Here is a 26,403-nt window from a genome sequence, read left to right on the forward strand (position 1 = left end):
ATATATGTATTGAAAAAGTACTTTTTAAAATCATGTAATATTAATCAGCTTATGCATATAATTTTTAATTCAATATAAATCTTATTTTAACAAAACAAAAATTAGTTTTTATTAAATAGAAAATATTGAATATTTTGATGATTCCTTTAAGGATTTTTGGTTATCATACTTTCTTAACAGAGAATAAGCCATATTTTATCAAAAACTTAGCTAAAATTATATATATCTTTACAATGCATATTTTTACAAGTACGAATTATTCAATTTGAAAACAAATTTTAAAGAGTTCATCATGCACATTATCAACATTAAAAAAAAAAAAAGAATGGACAAAACTGCAAGAAAGAGATTACAGATTTTTATTATTGCAATTTTTAGACCACAAAATATAAATGCTTTATTGCTACTATAAATACTAGCAAATAACAAAATCAAAGCATGCCTGCAGTTATAAAAAATGTTTTAAATGTTCTATAACACTAATTTATTACTTAATTAGGTAAAAATATATATATATATATATAATTTTTTAAAAGCATCATTTAAAAAAATGTTTAGCTAATTTTTTAAAAAAAAAACATTTAGTTTTGTACAACAACAAACAAACAAAATATGGGCATTAAAATTAATAGTATAAAAAAAAAACTAAAATACTTTCCAATGAATACAGCCAAATTGCAAGAAATAAAATTAAAACTACATCGAATTTGTATTCCGAATAAACAATCATTTTTAGCTTCCATTAAGAATTTAAATGAAACTTGTAAGTTCATTCCATTACTTTGTGAAAACTTTAAATTTCATTTAACAAACCAATAGAAGATAGAATTTAATTCTGAGTTAACATATTAGTTTCTTGCCATTTAATTAATTATAAATAGAAGGCGCCTGTAGAAAATTCAGCTTTCCCAAGTTCCCAGCCACAGTCAACATTAATTTCTAGTCAAAAATTAGATTCATAAAACTTAATTATGAGCAAAAATAAATATATTATAACACGGTATTATTCTTTTATTAAAAAAGATCGTGCATAAATAAGGTCTGCCTTCATCATAGATCCAACCGACATTCGTCCACACTCCACCCTATACATTCCAAAAATGCGCTTCATTCTTGGCGGGCAAATAAATTTTCAAATGTTGGCGAAAAAACCTTTTCCGTAAGCAACCATACATCGATTCCCGAATTTCCATCATTACCGGAATGAAATCCGTCCTCCACTGCTGCTTCCCCCTACTTCTCCCCCTTTCAACTTCAAATGGGGGGTTCAAGCGTCCTCCGGTTAACGATTCTCATCAATTTCTGCTTATTTTCTTAGAATTTTTAAAGGTTTTTTTTAAAAAATGGCCTCGCTTGAATCAGGTTTAGTTTCGCAAATATATGATAGACCAAATTCATCGTATATCTGCAATTGTAAAAAATATATTATAAATGATCTTACTTTTGAAAGGCAATACGCTCCATATTATGAAGCAAGACTTAAAACTGCTTCTGTCTTGTTGCAGCGTGAAATAAGTAAAAAATGGGGTAATTACATATATCAGATTTTCTTTATTTTTCAGTATAAAATATCAATAATATAATATACAGATTATATATAAGCCTTTGTAATGTTTAATCTATGAGTGTAACTTGTATATTGCATCTTTTTCTCAATGATTCATATAGTTATTCAGTGACAGTGGATATTCTTTTTTTTTTCTAACAGATTACAGCATATTTTTTTTTTCATTAATTTCTTTGATGAAAGTGGAAACATGATAAAAGTATGAACTTAAAATATATGTATTATTAAAAGTAAAATGTATTTTTTTTATTAAAATTCTTATCTTTTTATAATACTTTTCAGGTTTAATTGAAAATTCAATAGCTAAAACTAATAGCTTTAGCTTATGTTATGCGAAAACACTGTTTCTCATGTTTATCATTTAAATATTTTACCAATACTATCATTTAAATGTTACTGGTTAATGCTGTATCATTTAAATATTTTAAGAAAAAAAATCCAATGCATACATTTTTTTTTTTCTTAATTACAAGCAGTCAAAAGTTATATAACAATATTGATTTGGGGAAGTTTTTCAAATAATTTATTTTACTGTTTCATAAATAGTTTTTGGTGATCATCTGGTTAACTAAATTAATGTAAATTAAAAATTTCAATTAAATCTTTTATATAATTTTCAACTTTGGTGAAATATTTTTTAAATTTGAAATTTTGATAGATGTTGAACATATACTAGTTAAGAAGCATTACTCTGTTTAACATGTTTACCCCCCCCCCAAATGGATATCTTGAAAACTACAAAAACCACTGCAAATACCCTCTTCCTGAATTCTCGTTTACAGCAATTATGGTAATTAAAGAATTTTCAGCATAGTTAAAAAAAATAGATTCTTGTTTCAGCATAAATGCAAAAAAATTCTGAAATCACTCCTTATTATAAAAATATATATATGAATTTTTTACAATGTTAAATTGAGCAATAATTACTTTAAAAAGTAAAAGTGTTTGCTATATAATGAAAAATATTGCAAATGTCTAACAAATAATTTATTTGTTTAACAAAACATGTATGATTTTCTTAAAATTATAAAGTTATATTTAGTCTTTAACAAATGTCTGTTTAATTTTGAATAATGTTTGACGATATTCGTTTTAATTAATTAAAAATTCTTTGGAAATATCTATTCCTCAATAATTTATTGATACTTTATTATATATATAATGTATTGGTAAGAAGTGCTGCTGATGACTGAGTAACTAATTTTCGATGGTATGTCATTTTCATAGTTGTGACAGAAATTTTATCATGGATTTTTCTTGCATAAAGGTACAAAAATACAATTTTTTCCCCCTTTCTTCTAATAATAGAGAATTTGTGCTTTATTGAGTATTTGATCTAGAGATCCAAAATTTGGTACAGATATAATTTGGGAGTAAGAAAGGACAACTTGGAGCAATTTTTTTTTCTATCAAAATTCTAATTAAATAATTTTTTTTTAAAGTGAGTTTTTGGCTTACTTTTTTTTTTTTTTTTTTTTTTTGCAATAACTTCCAAAAATATTGTTGGATGAAACTGGCTTTTGCAACACTTTAAATTATAAGAGCTAGAAATTTTTGTTAAAACAGGTTACTTGTTGTGCAAATATTTCCTGAAATTCCTGAAAATTTTTTGGCATAATTTTCTGCAGTAAATATGGTACCATATGGTTCCCCCCCCCTCCCCCGTGCTGAAAACTGAGAAAGAAATATTCTATTACTTATGTAGTCAGTTTACATGTGGAATGAGCAAGAAAAATTACATTTCCACAAAACATATAATGCAACTTGATACAGAATACATTAATACTTAAGTTATTAGTAGAGTATGATGTCATGAGAGTATACTCCATTAAATACACCAGAGACAGAACAGCTAAAAGGCTTTTAAAATAATGGCATTTTAATGTCTGCCATAGTTTGGTGTTTAAAAATTGTTTGTTGTGGGAATCATAAACATCAAGTTATGCATAAGAGATTTAAATTAAATGAAACATAATATTCCTAACAAACTAGCTGTCACAAAAGATGACAAATAAGGAATAAAAAAGTGTACTAAAACAGCATGCGGTTGGAAAATAGATTACTTAAATAATTACATTTTTAATGTCTGTATGATGTCATTGAGGTTGATACAATTAGGAAAGCTCATTTAACACAATAAATAAAATAAGAGTAAGTATTAAAATATCATAGCTTTAATGTCTCTCAATATTAAGTTTAAAACTACTTGGTTGAGGGAATCATAAATATCAAACTATTCACAAGAGATCTATTTGACATGAAATGCAATCAATATTCTTGACAAATGAACTAATAATCAAAATGGCAGATATTGAATAATTTTCTATGTAAAGTATGCTTTCTTATAAAAATTTTGAAATTTTTTTGTACTTACCATTAAGGTTTAACTTCACAAATAAGGAGTGTAAAAAATGTTTTACATTTCAACACTGCTGCTACTTCCTATAATATAATTAATTGGTTGTATAAAGATGTTTTTTTATTCTTATAGTTTAAAAAATATTTTCTTATTGCTGTACATTGAGTTGTTTGTTGAATCAGGAATTTTGATTTAATAATCCTTAGAGAAATTATGTAAATTATAAAACATATTCTATATTACATGTAAAACTTTAATGCTGAAAGAGTTTGATTTGTATTTGCTTTAAATTAAAGCTCAAATTTTTGGCAAGATGATACAAAATAGGAAGCATAATATTCATAACAGAACAGTGTAAGGCTTTTACAATGATATGAATATTATCAAAATTTGAAGTTTAAAATGTATTTCTGAGTAAGTTATTAAGATAAAATTATATAAAATATTCAATTAAGATTTTTAACAACCATTTAACTTAATTAAGAAATAAACAGATTTTAAAAAAAAAGATTTCATTCTCAATTCAAAACTTTTATTATTATTAAAATTACTGCTGCATTTTCTATAAAATGCTTTAAATGCTATTTCTTGATTTTCATTTTTCTTGTTTTCCACAGAAGCAGAATAAATTCATAATGTTAAATATATATCTATGATATATTTACTTATTTTCTGCAGACATCTTTTTAAATTTTTATTGTGATTTTTCAAGTTTTATTTAGGGTGTGATAGTTAAAGATAATTTAATAAATACACTACAATAGGTTAAAGTCCTGAATTTTCTATCCTTTATTTTTTTTTCATGTTTATTTATGTTTCATCATGGGAAGTGCATATAATTAATAATTTGACATAATAAATTTCTAAGCAACAAGATGTATCATTTTATAACAATAAGAGAAGAAATTGCAGGTATTTATGTTTATTTGCTGAATGATCTGAATATTGAATAAAGTTTAATATCCTGATATTAGAATTCAGTATGAGAAATTTATTGCATTTTCATTTATTGCTGAATTTGAGAATTTTATTTAGATATAATATTATTAAATTACACCATATGATATTTTTCTGTTTCACTATATAGAAATATGTTTTATTGCAATTTTATTTTAACTAACATACAATTTGTTTTTAGGTCAAGAAATATCTGTTAAAAAACTCTGTGATGTTACAGGAAGTGAGAGATGTATTGTCATAGGAACTATATTTAAACATATGGAACTGCATCCAAGTATATTAAAAGAAATATGTGAAGAGGTATGTGTATTATATACAATTTTAAATTTCCTATAATTATTTTTTATATTTTTTAAAAAAGGTATCTTTTATTTTAAACAATTCAGTTACAAGCAGTTCAGTTATTTAAGCAATTCAGACTGATTTTTCCATTACATCTTTGTAATTTAAAAATTCAATTAATTTTAACTCTTTATTTCATTATCTTTATACAAATCCATTAATTAATGATGGATGTAGGAATCATTTTTAGAATTAACATTTAAAAACATCATTTTAAAATTTTTGTCATACTTGTATTACTGTGGGCTAAATTCCATTAAATAAATTTCTACATTGGTTTTTGAGCCAATTAATAAGTTTATATCTGCGTTAAATTTAGTTTTCTATTAATTTAAAACCATTTATCAGCCTTAAATTTTGGCTTGAAAAACTATTTTCTGTCATATGTCAGCCATCAAATATGCAGCTTATTGTAATTTCTGCAACATAAAACATAAATTCTTGACCTATTTGATGTGTATTTTATTTAATGTAGAAGTAGTTGAAAAACACGCATTATAAATACTGATTCTATTCCTTTCTAAATTTGATTAAAATTGATATAAATATTAAAAAGATTATCTATATGGAACTTTAACTAATAAATTTTGCATAAATAAAAAGGGAAAAAAATGAGGAAATAAGGTAAAAGTTGTTAATTCAAGTGTAAAATGATAGAATAGATTATTCTATGCCTCTTGATAACAACCAAAATTTTATTTTAGTTTTCAGATTCACAACTTAATGTACACAAGAAATTTATGTAATCTTATCAATGTTAAGTCATTTAAAATATAATTTCAAATGACATTTAAAATATAATTTCAAATGAATATATTTATAGTAAATTTTTAATTAGTACCTAATCCAATTTTGCTGTTTTTATAATTTTTTTAAAATTATGTATGATATTATGTAGTTTGGTTCTATTTTCTGCAGTATAATTTAATTCCACAACCAATAACTGAAGAATACACCAATGAAGATGATTTTTTAATGTTAGAAGATGATCTTCAACGAGTTGTTTTGTGTGGAAATATTGATCCCCAAACTCATGTCACTGGTAAGTAACATTTTTAGAGTTTCAATTTTGCTTTGTATAATGAATTTTAAAATTGATTGTTTACAGACATTTGCTAAGGAAGCTATTATTTTCTGAAATATAATGAATTTTTAATCAAAAATTGTATATGAAACACTAACAACTAATGAAACATTTGAGTCTTTTCAAAATAATAATAATTAGTTAATTAGAATCAACTAAAATAAAAATGTAAGTAATTTTATGAAATACAGCTTTGTCATTTTTTTCTTGTAGTAAAATAGTAAGTATACATTTATGATTTTATTTTGAATCAATTTTTTTTTCTTTCTTTTCTTTTCAAAGGAATTAATATTGCTGTGTTGGGATATACTGAAGAGAATGGAAAATTTTTTGTTGAAGATTATTGCTATTCATGTGTTGATGAACCTGATATTTTACCTAGTCTCTCCACGGACAAGTCAGTACATTCATTTTATTTTTCTGTAAAATTACTCATTTATTTATTTTTCTACAAACAATACTGTGTATTTTACAATTTATATATATATATATATATATATATATATATATATATATATATATATATATATATATATATATATATATATATATATACACGCACATGCAATGTTATTTATCTGTTTATTATGATTGATAAATTTTGAACTTTAAGGCTAAATTTGAAAATGCCATTTATTAATGAATATTTTGTGTTATTATCAATAATGGTTTTAAAATTCTGGAAAAGCATTTATGATGATGATCTTTTTGTTCATTTATGTTAAGGATATGATTAGTAACATTGGACTTGAATTTTGAATCTTATTTATTCAATAATTTTTTTTATTTCATTTCAAACTTTTTAATTAACTGAATTCAGTTCCATTTGTTAAAGACATTTTTTTTAAATATATAAATATTTATGCTTTCATTTTATTGACACCTTTTTATTTTGTTAGCTAAAAAAAAAGGCCTTTATTGATCTTAATTAAATATTTAATATTCAAATGATTATTGGTTGGGAGTTATTAGTATAAAGATAAAAAAAAGTATAATTTGTAGCTTCACCTATTATTACTAACTTTTTGCCCTGAAAAAATTTGTAAGACTCATAATTATATGTCTAATTATTCACATGAAAATAAGAACTCACATTAGGATTTCTGGACCTGAATTTTAAAATTATTATTATTATTATCTCTCCATAAGATCAATAGGTGACAATAATTCTGGGATTTTTTAGGACTATTAAAATTAAACAGCATCAAAATCATGCATTGTCTGAAACAGTGCTTAGAAGATGCTTCATACTAGTTCCAAAATTTATAAGAATTGTAATTATAAAATTAACCACTGAAAAATTAAGATGTTTACATATAATTTTTGTTTGGTTCAATTCTCTAAATATGCCGATGTTGTAAATTTTTTTTCCTTATTTGTTATGGAATGAAATAACTGTTGTAATAATAAAAAAAATTAGAATTTTACTTCCAATGTACATCAGATTTTTAAATTTAATTTTTAACAAAGGAAGACAAGAATAGTAATCCATGTGGTCAGATAATATTTGTTATTTCTTTGGCATTGTTCTTATTTTCCAATTACATGAACCGAGAAAAAGCATGTTCTATTTCACCCTTCAAAACTTTCATTAAATTCTTAGACTTTTATGTTTGTTTTCTGTAGATATGTCCTGCTTATATCTGGTTTGGGTTTGGGAACTGAAGGCAGTGTCTTATTTCCTCTTCAACTCCTAATTGATATGATTACTGGCCAAGCTGGTGAATGTCAAAGCCAGTACAAATTCTCTCAACTTGTTCGAGTGGTTATTGCTGGCAATAGTTTTAGTAAAGAGGGCAAAGATCCACTGCAGGTAATTTTAAATGCAAAAATTGTGTCTAAAATTTGATTCTCTATATTATTAATCCATAGAAATTTGATATTGCAACAGTTGCATAGTCCTGATATTTGAGCTAAGTTTCCTTGCATTTACTTCCTAATGCTGCTAAACTTTAATGGCACAATGTTAAAGAAGTGAAATTATATGGGGTATCTAATTTTATAATCAGGTGTCTAATCTTAATAAATTTAAAACTTTAGCCAATTCAGAAAACAGGCAATAATAAAACAGAATAAAACACAATAAATATTTTAATTAAATAAATTTTATTTAAAAATTTATTAGGTCAAGTTTTTAAAGTATAGTAAGGAAATTAATTCACATCTCTGCAAAGTTAGACTTTTGCTTAAGAACCCTTAACAGTGAACACATAACATGTACCAAACTTAATGTCTTTGGTGTATGGTATCTAGGAACAAAGTTCATTTAAACAATTAAAGAGGAAATGATTATTAGTAAAAACATTTTTGTTGAATATTGTTTAGGTTATTTTTCAATAAAATTGCCACCATTCTTGAAGCATTTATCATAATGCTTTTGTATGCTCTTATCTCTAAAAGATGCCACCATGGTGATGAGCAAGAAGAAGTTTGAGAAAAATACATTGTCAGTCTCATAGTAGTGAATCTCCAATTTTCCTTATTCTTTTTTTCAACTTCTGTATACAATTTATCATCCACCAGAGACTGCTTTCAATTTATTTCTTTTTATGAACATTTTCATGTCCTTCATTGAAAATTTGCATCCACTTCCTTATCCTCAGATCATCCATCTCATTTCATTCATAAAAAAATGTTTCTCAATCTCAGCAATCTAAAAATGATTTCTCTTGTTTGCTGTGAATCATATAAGTGAGCATGCGAACATGAAATCAGGAACACAGTTTCCTTGCAAGAAGTGAAAACAAGACTTTATTTCTGAGTACCCTTTGATGTCAAAATTTTATTTATCAGAAAAAAAAATGGAAAGGATTACCCCCCCCCCCCCCAAGGAATTTATGAATGATTTCAGTCTCAAAAGTAAGGCATTGGTCAAACTACTCTAGGAACATAAATAAAAAGAATGATAAAAGGTGTACTGTGTTTTGTAAGTGCGATTAATGTAATTGCAATTATCAAGAACTATATTGTTCACATGTTTTGATATATTAATAATTTACAAAAGAAAATTGAATTTATGATTTTTTAAAAATTTCTATTGAAACTATTAAATGTTTTATGCTGGTACAATGTTGTCAAATTTGTTTTGAATTTGGTGTGAATTGTAAAATAGAATGATGAAATAGAAAGATAGCTAAAATGATAATTTTTTAAGAACTGTTTATTAATTTGGACAAAAGAAAAAATATTTAAAAAGTTACACACTAATAAGGATGCTATAATTAGGGATTGCAATACCGGGATACCAAATACCGGTATTTTGAGCCATTTGTACAATTTTGTAATACTGATATTCGCAAGTTTAAATACCGGTTTTTCGTTATTTACTAAAAATTTTTAAAACTGTCTCCACTATAAGTTCAAGGATCGCCAACATAGCAAAATAGTATACATTTTTGTTTTTATGTCTCCCTAACGGGTGAAATTAGTTAGCTAATTAATGACTTAATTAATTGCTTAAATCTAAATTACCGAAACATGGATTATCCCCCAAAAAAGATATTGTATCCATAATGACTGATTGAGCAACAATTATGATAAAAGTTGGAAAGTTGATTGGTGCAAATCAGCAATTGTGCTATGCACATGGAATTCAATTAGAAGTAATAGATGTATTTAGGGATTGCAATACCGGGATACCGAATACCGGTATTTTGAGCCATTTGTACAATTTTATAATACCAGTATTCACAAGTTTAAATACCGATTTTTCGGTATTTAATAGAAATTTTTTAAATTGTCTTGTAATTTTTTAAATTGTTCAGGGATCGCCAACATAGCAAAATAGTATACGTTTTTGTTTTTATGTCTCCCTAATGGGTGATATTAATTAGACTGTGAATACAAAGTTGCATCGTACAATCAAGAGAAGTGATAAAATACTGAATGACAATGGATTGTTAAAGCCTCCACCTTTTGCACACAACTTTGCGTGTACTCTGACAAAATAAGAGTGAGAGGAAAGATGAAAGGAGATGTTTAGGAGGAGATTCAAAACACGTTGGAGCAGTTTACTCCTAATGATGGAATGATTTTTGAAACTGAGATATCCAATCCAAAAAGCAATAATCGACTTAAACCAGCAAATTAATTTTTCATATAGTAAATTCGACTTAATATCCAGAACAGGTTGTTATAACTTAATATAAACTTAATATTAAAACTGGTTGTTGAGGCATTATTTCAGAGAGATTCTAATTTATTTACAGCGAATGCAACAATAAATTTCAGGTTACAGTCACTGAAAGAACAGCACACATCACTATCTGAAGAATTATATATTACATTGAAAAATCACACAGAAGAAAGGCATACCGAAATAGAAAATGTCTTATGGTATTTACATAATTATAATTATTTTTAAAATGAAAAAGAAGAAAAGAGACTAACCAATTCAAATCTGATCAAGTTTATAAAAAATTTTCTTAAAATTTTTTTACCCACAAACCTATCCACATTCAGAAAAATTCGGTGCAGTTATCGGAAATTATCATTGCACAAATGTCGATAGTGAAAAGGAATTGTCCCTTGAACAAAAATTAGAATTAGCGATAAATAAAAAATATTCAAGAAACCAAAATACTCTACAGAAATCAGCTATATCCAAAACCATCCAACAAGGAATCGATTTATTTGAAGATGAGGTATTTAAAAGTAAATATTTGCAAAAAGTATATCACAAATTGCTAACAGTACCACCATCTATCGTAGATGCCGAAAGAGCGTTTTCGACAGCTGATAATTTTTGCCCAAAATTACATTCCAGGTTTAATGACAGTACAATTGATGCATTATGTTTTTAAGATCACATTTCAAAAATTTGTAATAGTATCAGTGACTGAATAGTGATGTTAACACTTTTTTGTTTATCTAAACATTATTATTGCCAGGTTCTCTGCTGAACACTCTATACACTTTCAGTGGGTCCCCTCTCATGTTGGTTTAAATTGTAATGAGATAGCGGATAATTTAGCTAAGATTGCCTATTTTATGGTGATGCAACACTAACTAATTCTGAAATCTCCTCTATAAAAAAGATGGAGTCGAGTGCATTTTGGGGAGTCCCACCTGCTCACCTTGGTACTTTGGTAAAAGTCCCGATTGGTATCACCGTCTGAATATCTCTAGAAAACAGCAAACGGTTCTCTCTCGTTTTTTAAGTAGACACACCAAATCCCTTATCTTCCAGCACGGACGGAGGATCTTTGCTGAATGTCCTTAGTGCAAGGCAGATCAAGCCTCCCCCAATCATATTCTTAAATGTTTAAATTTTACGATTTTTGAGATTTTAAGGGCTCCACTATTGTTTTTGGACTTTTTAGAGATCTTTGGTTTCATGGAAGTGGTATAGCGCAGCTATACCACTTTGGATTAGAAACAACAACAGCACTTTTTTGTGATTGAAATAAAGATGTTCCTTTACTTTTTTGTGATTCTTTATAAACCGTTATAATTTATATGCTACAAATTATTTTTGTGATATTTACATTCTCTAATAAAACTGGTAAATAAAACAAAGAAACCCCCTTGTTTTCTTTCTTTTTCTAAAATTTCTAATACCGATATTAATACCGGTATCCCGGTATTAAGGTCTAAAAAAATGCCGAATACCGGTATTGAACTTTTGGTCCGGTCTTGCAATCCCTAGCTATAATCTAATTGAAATTTCCACAGCATTTGTAATTTTTTAAAAGAATATTTGGGAATTTATTTCCTATGTGGTATTTATTATAACTTAAATTCTTTATAGCACTGTTTTCAGCACTTTGTGCTTTTATGATTTTGTTTTGGCAATTCATATTTTTTATTTAAAAAATTGTTTTTTACTTTATTATGCTTTAACAAATAATATGTTGAATAGCTTTATTTATATATTATGAAGTATTAAATTAATTTTTAAAAATTTCCATGCCAAACAGTATCATACAAATAAAAAAAAATAATTAATAAATGTATATATAATTAATTTATTTATTTATAAATGTATACATAATAAATTAAAAATTAATTGAGTGAATGGTAATGAAGTTGTAAAACCATTCGTGTTTTTAAAACTCTAACATACAAAACAATATATTTTGTTTGTCATCAATAATTTATACCTTTTTTTCAAATTTCTTTAAACTATACTTTTAGATAAGTTAATTTGATTGTGTAATAATAATAACAATACATGAAATAACAATATTTGAGAGTCTTTGTAATAAAAAAATCTATATTTTAAAATGTAAGTTGTTAGCTTATGATAGTTCTCCACTGTCTCTCTGAGGTTACCAATTTAGTATTTCATTTGTTCTGAGAAATAATAATTTCGGTTTTGTCTATAAATAATAAAGGTTTAGATTTGGTGACTATTTTTCTTGGTGTTGATCATTATTAGGATATATTCAGAACAAATTAATTTTTTTAATCATTCTTATATCATAACTGTTTTTGAATATTACTTATTTGATATTTATTGATCTGTCCCCCTTTTTTGTTCTCTTTTTGTGTATATATATATATATATATATATATATAATATATAAAAATAAAACTCAAAAAGATGTTGTTAAAAGAAAAATATGAAGACTGTACAAAAAAAGTTAAAGCTGAAACCAATAAAAATAAATATATCCCAAATTAAAAAAAAAAAAATGAGTGGAGCAAAATAATATTTTTTATTATTTTATTTGTGAACTGGTATTGTTTGCATTTATTCTGTTATAATCAATGAAGATTTATCTTTCAGTCAAAATTTCTTACAAGGAAGAGTAGATCAATTATTTCTGATAGTACTCATTTGCTGGATAGCTTACTGTCACAATTAGTGGTAAGTCTGAGTAATCATGAATTAAACATTATTGTTGGCGTCTTTCTACTTTGTGATAATTATAATTTTTATTTTCCTTTCTTAAAATTATAATTTTTTATTTGAAAGTTCTTAATGAGTATGAGACATTAACACTTTTTGCATTCATAACTGAGTTTAATTCCCACTCTTAATGTTGAACTCCTGTATGATACTTGTATATGAGAAATAAATTATGTGAAGGAGGACATTGGTATCTTAGTTTTAACTTTTCATTAGTTTAGTTTAAATTTAAAATAAGTATGTAATCCTGCAATTAGCTTTGATATTTTATTATGATTATTATTATTTAGAATCACATTCTTACCATAGTATTTCATTCATTGCTTTCATAATTAATCATTCATAGACATGTGTTTTTGAAATGAAAAAAGATTTTTCTTTTCAAACTTTTTAACATGAATTCAGAATACCATTTGAATTTTATCTTTTGATGGGGAAAAAATTACATTATGAATGTGTCAATTATGAATAAAGATTTTTTAAAAAATACAAGTCTATGTTATGGTAATTGTTTGTCATGAGCTTTATTGCTAGGAGAAGGCTTAATTACTGTGATTAATATTGCTGAAGCATTTATTATCACTGCTCATTTCTGTTCTTATAAAATATCATATAAAATAAGCCTGTATATGTTTATATAATAAATAAATGTCCAAGTATTTTAGTATATTTGTCCAATAAAGAATTGATTTAATTGGTCTTTGTTAGATTTTAAATTGCATCATTATTAGGCAATAGATTTAGTGAAAATTGAACATCTAGAGTATAAAAAAAATCATTGTTTGGCTTATTGTTTTATCAGCAGGTTCAAGAGAGAATTTCATTAAAAGCAAAATTTTAAAATCTTGATTGTATTGTGTATTTTTTTTTTGATGCAATAAAAAAAAAGAAAAAAAGAGCCACTCTTATTTCACATTTTTGCATAATATGCTATTCCTGCATACTTGTATCTGCTTTCATGAATTTTGCATTAAATTTACAAAAGTAACCTTTATTGAAGATTTTTGTGAGCATAGTTTGCAATTTTTTAGTTGTCTTGTATTCTTTCCTTCATTATTTTTGCTAATACAAAAAAATGTCCATTGTTTGAATCAGGAAAACAAATTCGAGTGTTTTCAACTATCAAAATAAATGCAAAGTAACAAAACATATATTGATTTTAAACTTTATTATTATTTCTATTACTTATTAAGAGTTATTTTATAGATTCACTAAAATTTAATAAATATAAATAATTTTTAACTAAAAATAAAAAATGAAAATTTTAAATGAGCATTTTATGTCAGTATCCTTAATTAAATTAAATGATTCTTATTGTCATTATTGCTTCTCTAATATATCGATTACATGTTTAATCAGGGAACTAATATGATCTATGCATAAAAATATTTATGGCATTAAAATATAAAGTTCATTTCTATTGCTCTGGATAATTTTAATGTCTAGTTGAATATTTTTATTTTTTTCTTAATGTATTTATTTATATGTATTGATAATCATTCTGTTAGTGTATTAATATTAAAAACAAATGAAATCTGAATATGACTAAAACCACTAGTAAGGTTGTAGCATAACAACCATTTAAAAAAGAGGCTTACATATATTGACTTCTTGAATAATTAGTTCCCTAATTTCAGGCAGATGAATTGCCTAATTACATATAATACTATACTTAATAAAAATCATATATAAAGAGTTTTTCATTTGTCTCAAGACCATTGTGATTCACGCTGAATTCAAAATTACTTTTTCAACACTTAAGATTTTTTTTTTCATAAGTTTCAACTTTGACTTTTATGTATTGAGAGAGATCTTTACTAATATATATCATTTATAATGTTGTTGTTTTATTTGCCGATGATAATATAATGTAGGGAATTTGCTTTTTCCTTTGTTTCACTGGTTAAAGTTCATTCATTAAAATTTTTTAAGTTTTGGAAGTGTAATGTTTCCTTTCCTTTTAACTTTGCTAAAAATTGATAATAAGTTATATTGTATTATTACTGATTGGTACTTTAATCCCCACTATCTATTGAACGATTTAGTTTTATTGCTCAATAATTTTATCACAAATGTTCTACTATAAACATTTATGAGATATTTTTATAAATTTTTTTCTATGAGTTTAAAACAAAAAGAGACAAAACAAAAAAGTTTAAATATTACTTTCAACATTTTTGTCTTTTTATTTCTCAGGCATCTGTTGCTGTAGATATCATGCCAGGCGAGTTTGATCCAGCTAATCATTTGTTACCTCAACAGCCCCTTCATCCTTGTATGTTTCCCAAATCATCTAAATATTCTACTTTTAATGTGGTCACTAATCCTTATGATGCTACCATTGATGGAGTCAGGTAACTTGTGTGTTACAAATTTCTTATTTTTTGTTGTTCACTGTTTTAACACATTGTTTATAAAAATCATAATTTTCACTTGCACAGAAAGCAAAAGAATTTTGATAATCTTAAAACAGTATAATTTCAATTAATTTTTTGTTTCCACTATAATAAGAAAATTTTCAACATTTGTACTGAATAAACAGCACATATCATTTTTCCTTGTTTTGATGTTTAATGAAATTTTTTTTTCTTGTTGTTCTTTTAATGCAATAAACATTTATGCAAAAACAGTGTTTAGCAAAATGTATTTCTTTGGTATACTGCAAATAATTCAACAATAAAGTTGAAAAACAAAATAATCCTCACTTAATTTTTTTTTTAATTTTATTTTATTAAATCTATTATTTGCATAAGAGAAAAGCCCTGTATATTATTAACTTTATGAGGCTGGTTTCCCACATTATGCTTTAAAGGATGTCGCCAAAATAGCATTATTTTAGAAATAAAAGACATTCCCATAAGAAAAATATTTTTTAATCACTGACTTTATCTAGATTTTCATATGTCCTTATTGTACTTTCAGTATCTTCCGGTTATTAGCAAATCAGTTATTTTTTTAAATGAAGGTTATTATTGTAAACTAGATACATGGACAATTAATAATGAACTTTTATCAAATTTTAAGTTTAAAATGACTTAAAATTGGAATTGGAAAATAAATTTATCTTAGTTCTTATCTTTAAATTTTTAAAACCTGTTGTTTGCATAATGGAAAAGTTTTGTAAAATTGCAGTGCTGCAAGACTGGCTTCCCACATCATGTTTATCACCAACATTGCAGTATTTTAGAAGTAAAAGACAGTCCCTCCCCCCAAAAAAATAGTTCCCAATCAGACACTTTATGTAGTTTCCCATATATACTGATATCTGATTATATATAAAATAAATTGTTTTCTAAAATGAAGTCCATTATTGTAAATTAGATGACCAATTAATGATTAATTTAGAATCATATCTTAAGTGGGAAATGATTAGTTGTCAGTTATGCAGAAAAATTCTCTAGAATATACAAGTCATATGAGCAATTTTCTGCTTAATATCTTCCATTTTAACACAAATATAATTAATGTTGTTGTAATATTAATTTAAAATTTCTCAATTTTTAAATTATAATTTATTTGCATTATAGCTTTTAAATGATTTTTAATTGTTATGAGAAACGGGATAGGACACTGTTTCTAAAAAAATACTGACTGCTGCTCAAAATGCTTGTTCCATTATTTCTTGTTAAAATAATACACCTTGTAAATTCCTTTTTCCCAAATATATTGTGTTATGTTAATAATGACTTTTAACAGAAAATGATATTTTTATTCTGCATGGAATAGATTTTTGCAAGACTGCATAATTACTTTGTAAAAAATTGCAGGTTTTTAGGAACATCTGGTCAAAATGTGAAAAATATTAGTGCCTACAGTAAAATTACAAATCCTCTAGATGTGTTGCAAAAAACATTAGATTGGGCTCATCTAGCACCGATTGCTCCAGATTCTCTAAGTAAGAATATAAATATTTTATATTTATTCATTGAAATCTCTTGTTATGATATTTTTTAAGCATATGTCTTTGATCAATTTCCTTCCAAAAATAATGAACAACACATTAAAATTTGCAAAAAATTTTGATAAAAAAAATATCTTTTATATTACTATAATTTATTTACTTAGACCTCATATTCTAAAACATTTTCAGGGGCTCCAATGATGTTCAGTCCATTATGATTTGAAAATATCTTGTAATGTTATGTAGAACCTCTGTTTTTGAGATTCTTCTTATTTGAGAAATTGTGTGCTGCTTCAGATGTCTTTGTTTTCTGGCTGATTCAAAATTATATGTTGCATCCAAAAATACACTCTATTGGTTCAAAGAAAAAGATGAATCAAATTAAGCTAAATCAAACAATATTACTTCATTTGTAAAAATTAGAGCTTCATCATAATAGATCAGTATATAATCTGTATAAGTATTAGAATATAATCTGACTAAAATACTTATATAACTTTTATTTTCAAAATACAGAATATCATGTTGTTAATAACAGATTTGATTGAAAATTATAACAAATTGTTAAAAATTCAATCCATTTTTAAGTTTTTCTTTTATTTCAAGTATTTTGAAAAAATTTACATTCATATCAGATATCAGAAGTCTAACATTATTTCATAATAAGGTGAAAAAAATAAATGAGGACTGTCATAAAAAAGAAAATTAAAACATTGATACACATAAATATTTATTTCTATAAGTTAGCAAGAAAAGCGCATTCCTGAAATTTGTTACTTTACTTTTAAAGTTACTTAAAAATTATGTAATATTGTTTAACCCTTTCTAGGGCCGTGGGAAGTATGCTTCCTACCAAATTTATCAACCTTTGTATGAAATTATGTAGATTGGCATAAGTTCTGACAAATTTTTTTAGAAAGACAGGTGCTTCATATCTTTATCTTACACAAAATGACATGTCTTGATTTGTTACTTAATTACTAATTAAGCAAATTAATTAATTAATCGAATTAAATTTATCTAATAAGCTAAATGAATCCCTTTTCGTATTCTTATTTCAAGCCTAAAAATATTTTAACATAATATGACTGGAAAAAAATGGCCCTTTAAAGAGTTAAAAAGAAAGTGAATAGTAATGTAATTTATTTACTGCTTTTTTTTTTTTTTTTTTTCATTATTAGAAAGAGATATTTTTCTTCTTTAAAATGATAGATGTTGTGGTGAGTTGCATATAAGCCAGTAACAGCGCTTCTACCCGAACAGCTGTTTTGGCAAAATCGGAATGTTACTGGACTTCAAACCCAAAGGTCCCAGGTTCTATCCTCACGCGTCTCTTATCTCTAAATTGGTGACCTCGGACGCTGAACCTTCAGCCTTCGTACAGCTGTTGTGGCGCCATCTATCCGCAATCAAAGTCGCCAGACTCACTTGGCGCAGCAAAGTCGTCAGACTCACGTGACACAGCAACCCTAAGTCGCCAAACACACTTGGAGCATTGGCACCCACAAACTCTCGCCAAAACGCTTGGCGCTATTCAAACTGGGTGCAGGCCCATTAAGACAACAGCTACTCAATACATCACCACTCAACATCCAAATCGTTCGTCTCCCCTTCAACGCACTGGAGGGAGAGTACTGTGGTGAATTGCATATAAGCCAGTAACAGCGCTTCTACCCGAACAGCTGTTTTGGCAAAATCGGAATGTTACTGGACTGCTAACCCAAAGGTCCCAGGTTCTATGCTAACGCATCTCATACCGCTAAAATGTCTAAAATTATCCTTAGTTTACTAGCTAGAATTGTCTATTTGATAAATATATATTTGCCATTAATGGCCAATTGTTTTGTCTGAATTTATCTTTACTAAAAACTTCAATTACATATTTATATAACCTGATCTTCATAGCGTCTTTAGCAAAGTATTTTTAAATTTTGATAGATGTGGAACTCATATCATTTAAGAAGTTTACCATTTTGTTCATTGTGTGAATTAATATATAAAATATTAATTCTAACCTTTTGTCATATTGCTCAAAATTTGATGTTTAAATTTAGAATGAAATTTCAACTGCTTCTGAATTTAAATTTTCTTTGCTTAGATAACAAAATTTCAGAAATTTTTAAAAATATGTCTTAAACAGAAATCTACCTAACATTAGATAATAAGCTGTATTTTTATTTTTTCATTCACAGACATGAAAGAAAAATACAGTTATAGCAGTGTAAGCAAATTGATATTTGTAAAAAATAGAATGTACCATATAAAATTAGCTTAAAATATTTTCAAAAATAGAAGAAAAAGCTGTTTTGCAACATATAATTGAAATTATTATGTATGATATCAATGAAAATATAATTTTAAATAATTAAAAATAATTTTGAGCTGCTCATTTCTACATTCCAAGGTATATTTGCGTGAATTTTGGAAGTCCTAGTTCTAGAGTCTGTTCTGTTCGCACCTATGTACAAACATTCATCTGTATTATTAATAGAGATTGTTTTAAGAATTTAAATAATTCTTTTCAGTCCATTTCATTCTTTTCCTTTGCTTCAAAATATTTGTTGAGTTCTGGGAATATACATCACTTATGTGTTGAACTGCAGATATTTTTAAAGATTTTTTTTAATCATTAGGGATTGTGAAAATAAAATTATGCTATATTTAATGTTATTTTTGTATTATTTCATTTTTTTTCTTTTAGATTCTTATCCATATAAGGATGAAGACCCTTTTATTATCTCACAATATCCTCATGTATATTTTTGTGGTAATGCTTCAAAGATGGAATACAAATTTTATAGTAATATTTCTTTACTTCCTAAATATTTTTTGTGTATTTTTATATAATCTTTTTAACATAAACATGTGAGTTTCAGATTAGGATTTATAAAGAATGCTTTAGATACTAAAATATCTGACACAAATTAAAATTTTTAGCAGCCACATAAATTTACAAATTTTGTAATGGAATGTATTATCAGAGATTGTGTGTTGGAATGTAGGATGTTTTGAAATATTTAATGAGACTTACTTGCTCTTTCAATTATGTTTAGTATTCAGAATTCTCATATTTATTTGGCAGCAAATCATATGAGTATTTTGAAAAATTCTATGATATTATTTGTGCTGGCGTAGTGCTTAAATCTTCTCGTGAAGTTTGAGTGATATTGTATTGGGCATTTTTTTTTAATAGAAACCAAAACTGTTTAATAATACACAAAGCTTATGAAATATTTCTGTGAAAACTATTAGATATTTTTTAGTGCTTATTTGCTACTTATCAATAACTGTTTTTGAAATTTTATAAGCAGTTGCCTATATAAGTACCTAATTGTTAAAAGGGTAGACATGTAATGGTTAACATAATTAATGAATTTGAATTCACAAGCATGCTGAATAAAATGCATATTTTTGCTTTTACTTATTAGAAATAGAAAGTTTTTCACTTGACTACATCATCAAAATTGTTAAATGTTTAAACTAGGATATTATATTAACCTGATACTTTCTATCAGATACACAAAATTATACACAGCATAAGAGTATCTGCAATTGGTATGAGTTTCTGGATTTAATTGATATGATAGACAATTTCCTTGACTTCATTCATTTTTAATTTACTGATACTGCATTAATCTGATAAATATATTAAGTCAATAGTCTAGTTTGCTGTCTGACCTTGGAGCAAATAGAATGAGTAATGAGCATGACTAATGTTCTTTTTAACTATATATATTTCATCCTTTGATCCATGTAACTGTGCACATAACTAATTCCCCACTTCCCCTAATTAACTATATCTATTCATTTCCTCTTCTCACTCACACATCAATCACTGTCAAATTCAAGACCTCTAGCACATTGTCTTCACCTCTTCTGAAAAAATGATATCCCAATTTGGAATCATATTCATATTAACATTGATGCAAGAACTAGTACTCATCAAGTTCTAAATTTCATACCATCAGAGAAAGAATTGGTTATTGGTTGTATTAGGTAGAATTAAGTATCAGTATCAAATTGTACCTAATACAACAAAACCAAGTATTAACTCTACTTTACTTCTCAGCCAGGTGAACATTAGTTTAAATAGTATATCATCTTTCTGCATATTATTAGATTCCAGGTGTGAAAATTGCCAAATATCAAATATTCCAATTGAATTTTCTTGCTCCATTTCACTTAGTTTGCTTTTGGGCCATATAGCATAAGACCTCCTTCCGTAGTCAAATCATTTATATGAAATTCTTTACATTTTAAAAGTATTTATATATTTAAACTTAATTTTTTTTAAAAAAATGATAGTTATTTTGTTATTTGGCTTTTGAATGCCTTTATCCTTTAATAGTTTTACTATTAAAGAGGAAGAAAAAAATCTTTTTAAGTAAATTTTTTGTTGTTATTGCTATTAATGATTCATGCATCACTTTTCTAGAGCACCTTAACTAATTTTTGTTAAGGGATTCTTATACTTGAATATTTGTCAATTAAATTCAAATTTTTGTATGGTCTTTACATTGTAGCCATGAACATTGCTAGAAATTTTCTGAAGAAATGAAAGAATTTCTACTATAACAGCTATACTTCAACATTTGATGTCATATGATTTAGTTCAAAATGTTGAATCCATTGTCATTCAAATGCATTAGTTTGAATTTTTAAATGATTCTGTTAACCATTGATTTTTTTAATTATTTGTGCCTTATTGTGCATTAATTAGAAAATAGTATAATCTAATCTGGAATTATATGTGAATTTCATCTATACTATTATAAATGTGAGGATGTTTGTTAGTCAATCACGTCAGAACGGAATTAGATGAAATTTAGCACAGAGGTAGATTATAGTCTGGAATTGGACATAGGCTACTATTTTTTCCGGTTAATTGAGTTGTTATTAGTTAAAAACTAACTTTCCCGCCAAAAATCGCCAAATGAGTAAAGCTTCAGGGTTTTTTTCCCCCACTCCAATGAGATTAGGCTTAACATAATTTTGACTATTATTTCAAACGATTCTGTTTATTTCCTTAGTGTTCGATACATTTAAAATTAAACATTGTTAATTAATCGATCTTTCAGAATCATTCTGAAGTACTTTTGAATTAAAATAAAACAGAATAAAAGAAATCAAAAAATTTATAATCTAGATTGCGTTACCCCAATTGGCGTTGAAAATTCACGCATGCGCAGCAGTAACAAAAGATAAAGTCATTGATGCCATAAATTCCAATCTACTTCTACGCATACGAAGTCGCGGGTAAAATCAAGTAGAATATATATGTGTATATAATATAGTTTTATTGTTTATTATAATAAGGGTAATGACAATAGTAACTTTTTGCAAATTTAAAGAATTGCAGAATTATGAATTTAGCAGTAAACATTATAGCATTTCATGGACAGATAGTAATTTTTGAAAAGACCTTTTTAAAATGGCAGCTATGAATTCTCTGGGAGAGAGGATAAATGTAATTGTGCCTAAATTTATTTTCAGAAAATGAAATGCAGTTTTTACATCCTGTAATTAAAATTTCGAATGATAGATTATTGAGTTAGCAGTAAAATTTTGGCATTATTATGAAAACAGACCTTTTAAGTTTTGTAAGAAGAAGGGGGGGAAAGGGGGTTCACAAAACTTGAAATGCTGTGGTTAATTTTTCTCCTCTAAGATTAATTATAGGAATTAATTATATAATTTGTGATTTAATATCTAATCTGTAATTCCTTTTAATTACAGGAAATAACTCTGTGTTGATGGTTGCCATTCCTGAATTCCAGAAAACATTCAGTGCTTTGATGCTGAATTTAAGGACATTAGAAGTTCAACCAATTGCTATTTGTAAAGAAGTTTTATAGTAGAAATGCAGTTTATAAGATTTAAATTCTCTAAAAATAAATAAAAAAAGTATGTACTTTTTAAAAATTCAGATAAACTTATTTTAGGACCACTTCTATGTTAACATTTGTTAAATTAGCTTTCCTTAGATGATATTTATTTCAATGTTTAAAACATGATTGTATTTTTTAACATTTCTGCATTCATACTGTGTGGCAAGTTTAAAAATGTATGCACAGAATGCACCCAATTATCCAGACATCAGCAGAGTAGTTCTTCAGTGTCTATCATTTATGAGTGAAATTAAATATTCATTCATTTTTGAATTCTTAAACGCTTTATGACCTTACAAATGTGTTTCCATTTCATGAAATAAAATATCATATTTTTACCAATTACCTTTAAAAAATGACAATATGAAATTGAATTAAGATTCTTTTCCACTAAATGATTTCCATTTGTTTACTATTTCTCAAGTTTACAAAATGTGAATTGCTATTCTTTTATATATATATATATATATGAATTTCTAATCTTAAACTTTTGATTTTCTTAAACTAGAAAGAAACACTTTTCAAAAATAATGATATGGATGAAAAAGAGCAGACATTATTCATTATCTTTGTTTTCGACTAAATTATTTTGTTGAAATGCATTTGTAGTATGTATTTATTGTTATTATTATAAATGTTTCTTTGTCAATTATTTTAGAGTGAGAGACTATTCAATAAAATATTTTGCCTACATTGTGGTAACTTTGAAGCATTTTTGAATGATAAATAAAAATTCATTAATATATTACAGAAATAATTATTATATAGCTTTTTGGCATTTAAGTTTTTAATATTTGGTAATATTTTTTTTTATTTTCTATCATTATAATTTTCATTTATTTTTGTATTTAGTTATTTTTAGAATTTTGTAATAATATAGACATCAATAACATAGCTCTCAAAACAACTGTCAATGAGGACTCTTGTTTCTGAATTACATTAATTGCCACTTAATAGTGAAGTAGGAATATCGGTTAATTGACTGAAAAATGATACGTGTATTCACCACGATAATCTAAGAAAAAGAAATTTTTTTAAAATGCAAAAAGTGTGCCTTGCAGATTTTATTTTATTAGTACATTTACAATAATAATTTTTTGTAAATATTAATACATTTCTTTCCTTTCTCAAACTCCAATCTCCCTAGTAATATTTTGAAAATTGTTCTCTCCAAACTAAAGTATAGCATAAAATACAAATACAAAGTACTATTTTGAGGATAATTCAGAGTTTCCAAAATGACACATTTCGGCAGATTTCAGCACTTTTGGGTTCAAATTTTATAATGCTTGAAATTAATTAATTTTCTGTTATGGAATAATTTTACAGTGTTTTTAATATCTCAAATACTTTTTCAATAAGTTTATTCATTTTATGGATGAATTAATCATACTTATTTCACATTTAATGTTTATGTTTGGCATAATTCATTATTTAATGAAGTTCAGCTTTGTATGTTTCAAACCTGTGTTATGTATGAACTTTTATTGATGGCTCATCTTCATGTCTTTTCTGTTAGTAAATATTATAATTCTAGGGCTGTTTGTGCTCCGGGGAAACCCCGGAATTCCGGGGATTTTGAACTTTGATACCCGGAAATTCCGGGGATCGTCGTTCAAAAGGAAGTAGGAATAATAATGAATTATTTATTTTGATCTGGGTAATTTTGTTTGCTTTGAAAGCAGAAAACGCAAGGTCAGTGTGTGTGGTGAAAACTTTTCCTTTCTTTCTCCAAAGGCAGTGATAATGCGTGAAAAGGGGGAAAAAACTTCTTTTTTGTTCTTTCCTTATTGCGAGTTATGACTCATTCCCAAGGGTCTCGGACATTCTCTTCTGGATTCTTTTCGGCAAGTAGGCGCGGCAGAAAAAAAAGGGAAGGACTTCGTTCGACCAGATGTGCGATCACGTGACCTGGGTTCAAAGGTCTTAATTTTGCAAAAAAAGTAATTCATTGAACTTTTATAATGAGGTCATTCAATACTTCATAATTGTAATTTTTCATTTCTCCCCCCCCCCTTCTCGAAACTCCAAAATGTAGGTAGTAAGTCCGTAAAAGTTTCAGGGGATTTTTTGGGGTCCCACAAACACCCCTGTAATTCTGAACAATGTATAGGTTAGAAACAAAATCAATGTAATAATATTGCCAACAATAGTGAAAAATTCTTATAATTCTTATGAATAAACTTATTCATAAAGTAAATGTGGAGGTGAAATTCTGAAATATTTTTTCCCTCGTAATTTAATCTAAACTACCTTACAACTAGTTTTGTAATTATAGCTGTTGAGATGAAATGTTTACCCGAATTATTATCTGCTTTCACTAACAGTTGTTTTAAAACAACTTAAATGCATTTTGGAATATTTCATGTTGTATTATTTAATGTATATTATTTTATGCTATGCTGCAACTTCTTTCTTTAAGTTTGTGTGTGAAAATTTACTTAATGTTAAATTTTAATGAAATGTTTCAAATGTATATAAATATAAATTTATGCTATATTCACATGAATTTTAGTAGCTATATTAATAGTACATAGTGATCTTCAAGTAATTTTTTTTTTTTTTTTTTTTTTTTTTTTATAACAGCACATACATTTTAAATATCCATGTTAAAGATTATGATCTGATCAAACTTTCATTTCTTGACTTTGTTACTGACATTGTATTATGTCAGAAATATTTTTATATAACAGCATAACAGTGTTTTAAAATAAATGTTATTTTTATAAGATTTGCTACATTTATTTTTTTGTTGTACACTGATTTCTAGAAATTAAATAATAAACAGAACGATTGCAATAAAGTGACTAAAAGTAATTTGAAATTATAAAAATTTGGATATATTACTGATAAGAACAAGATACATTGACTAGCAATAGGAACAATGTTGTTATCACTTTACATAAAAACAATGCAGTATAAATCCAGCAACTTAGGAGGAAATCACTATTTAATGAATGGTGGTATATTAAACAATTTCATAACTAAAATGGCAATATTTGCCAGCAGAAATCACAAGTCATCTAGAAGTGGCTTCAGAAAATCAATTGAATGTCAAATTTTTTGTGGCTAATAAATTTTGGAATCATTTCTACTCCTGATTCAGTTGGAAGATCTGAAAGTAGGTCAAGAGTCGCTGCATTTTCAGATGGCTAGGTTTTTTCCCCCCTTTTTCAGTGCATATTGCAGTAGGACTTCAATTCCATTTAATCTTAAATCCATACTTTTTCTTCCATTGGAGATGCAACATCAGCCACATCTGCACATAGAAGGTTGAATAAAAAGGGTGTGTATGCTAGGAGACAGGTGTTTTACATCCTGTTTATTTCTCTTTATAGAGGGAATGCTTGAATTAAGCATATAATCATGTAAATTGAATTGAAAATAAATGAAGGTTTATTTATTTACTCCTCCTGAAGAAGAAGCCCATTTCATCACTCTGATTATTT

The 26,403-nt window shown here is 26.3% G+C and overlaps 1 protein-coding gene across 1 annotated transcript; it reads left to right on the top strand.

Moving 5' to 3' along the window:
* Positions 1 to 1,266: 1,266 nt before the first annotated feature.
* On the top strand, positions 1,267 to 25,490 carry LOC129962109 (DNA polymerase delta subunit 2-like). The gene is made up of 10 exons (XM_056075840.1): positions 1,267 to 1,527; positions 5,065 to 5,186; positions 6,147 to 6,270; positions 6,595 to 6,709; positions 7,939 to 8,125; positions 13,043 to 13,123; positions 15,362 to 15,519; positions 16,933 to 17,060; positions 19,768 to 19,866; positions 22,803 to 25,490. The coding sequence occupies exons 1-10, from the start codon at positions 1,344 to 1,346 to the stop codon at positions 22,919 to 22,921; spliced, it is 1,317 nt and encodes a 438-aa protein (XP_055931815.1). The 5' UTR covers positions 1,267 to 1,343; the 3' UTR covers positions 22,922 to 25,490.
* Positions 25,491 to 26,403: the final 913 nt, after the last annotated feature.

The sequence above is a fragment of the Argiope bruennichi genome, chromosome 2 (assembly GCF_947563725.1).
Source record: "Argiope bruennichi chromosome 2, qqArgBrue1.1, whole genome shotgun sequence".
Lineage (NCBI taxonomy): Eukaryota > Metazoa > Arthropoda > Arachnida > Araneae > Araneidae > Argiope > Argiope bruennichi.

Coding starts and splice junctions, on each gene's coding strand:
- LOC129962109 (XM_056075840.1), top strand. CDS start 1,344: ATGGCCTCGCTTGAATCAGGTTTAGTTTCGCAAATATATGATAGACCA. Junction 5,187..6,146: donor TAAAAGAAATATGTGAAGAG/GTATGTGTATTA, acceptor TATTTTCTGCAG/TATAATTTAATTCCACAACC. Junction 17,061..19,767: donor GATTGCTCCAGATTCTCTAA/GTAAGAATATAA, acceptor TTTTTCTTTTAG/ATTCTTATCCATATAAGGAT.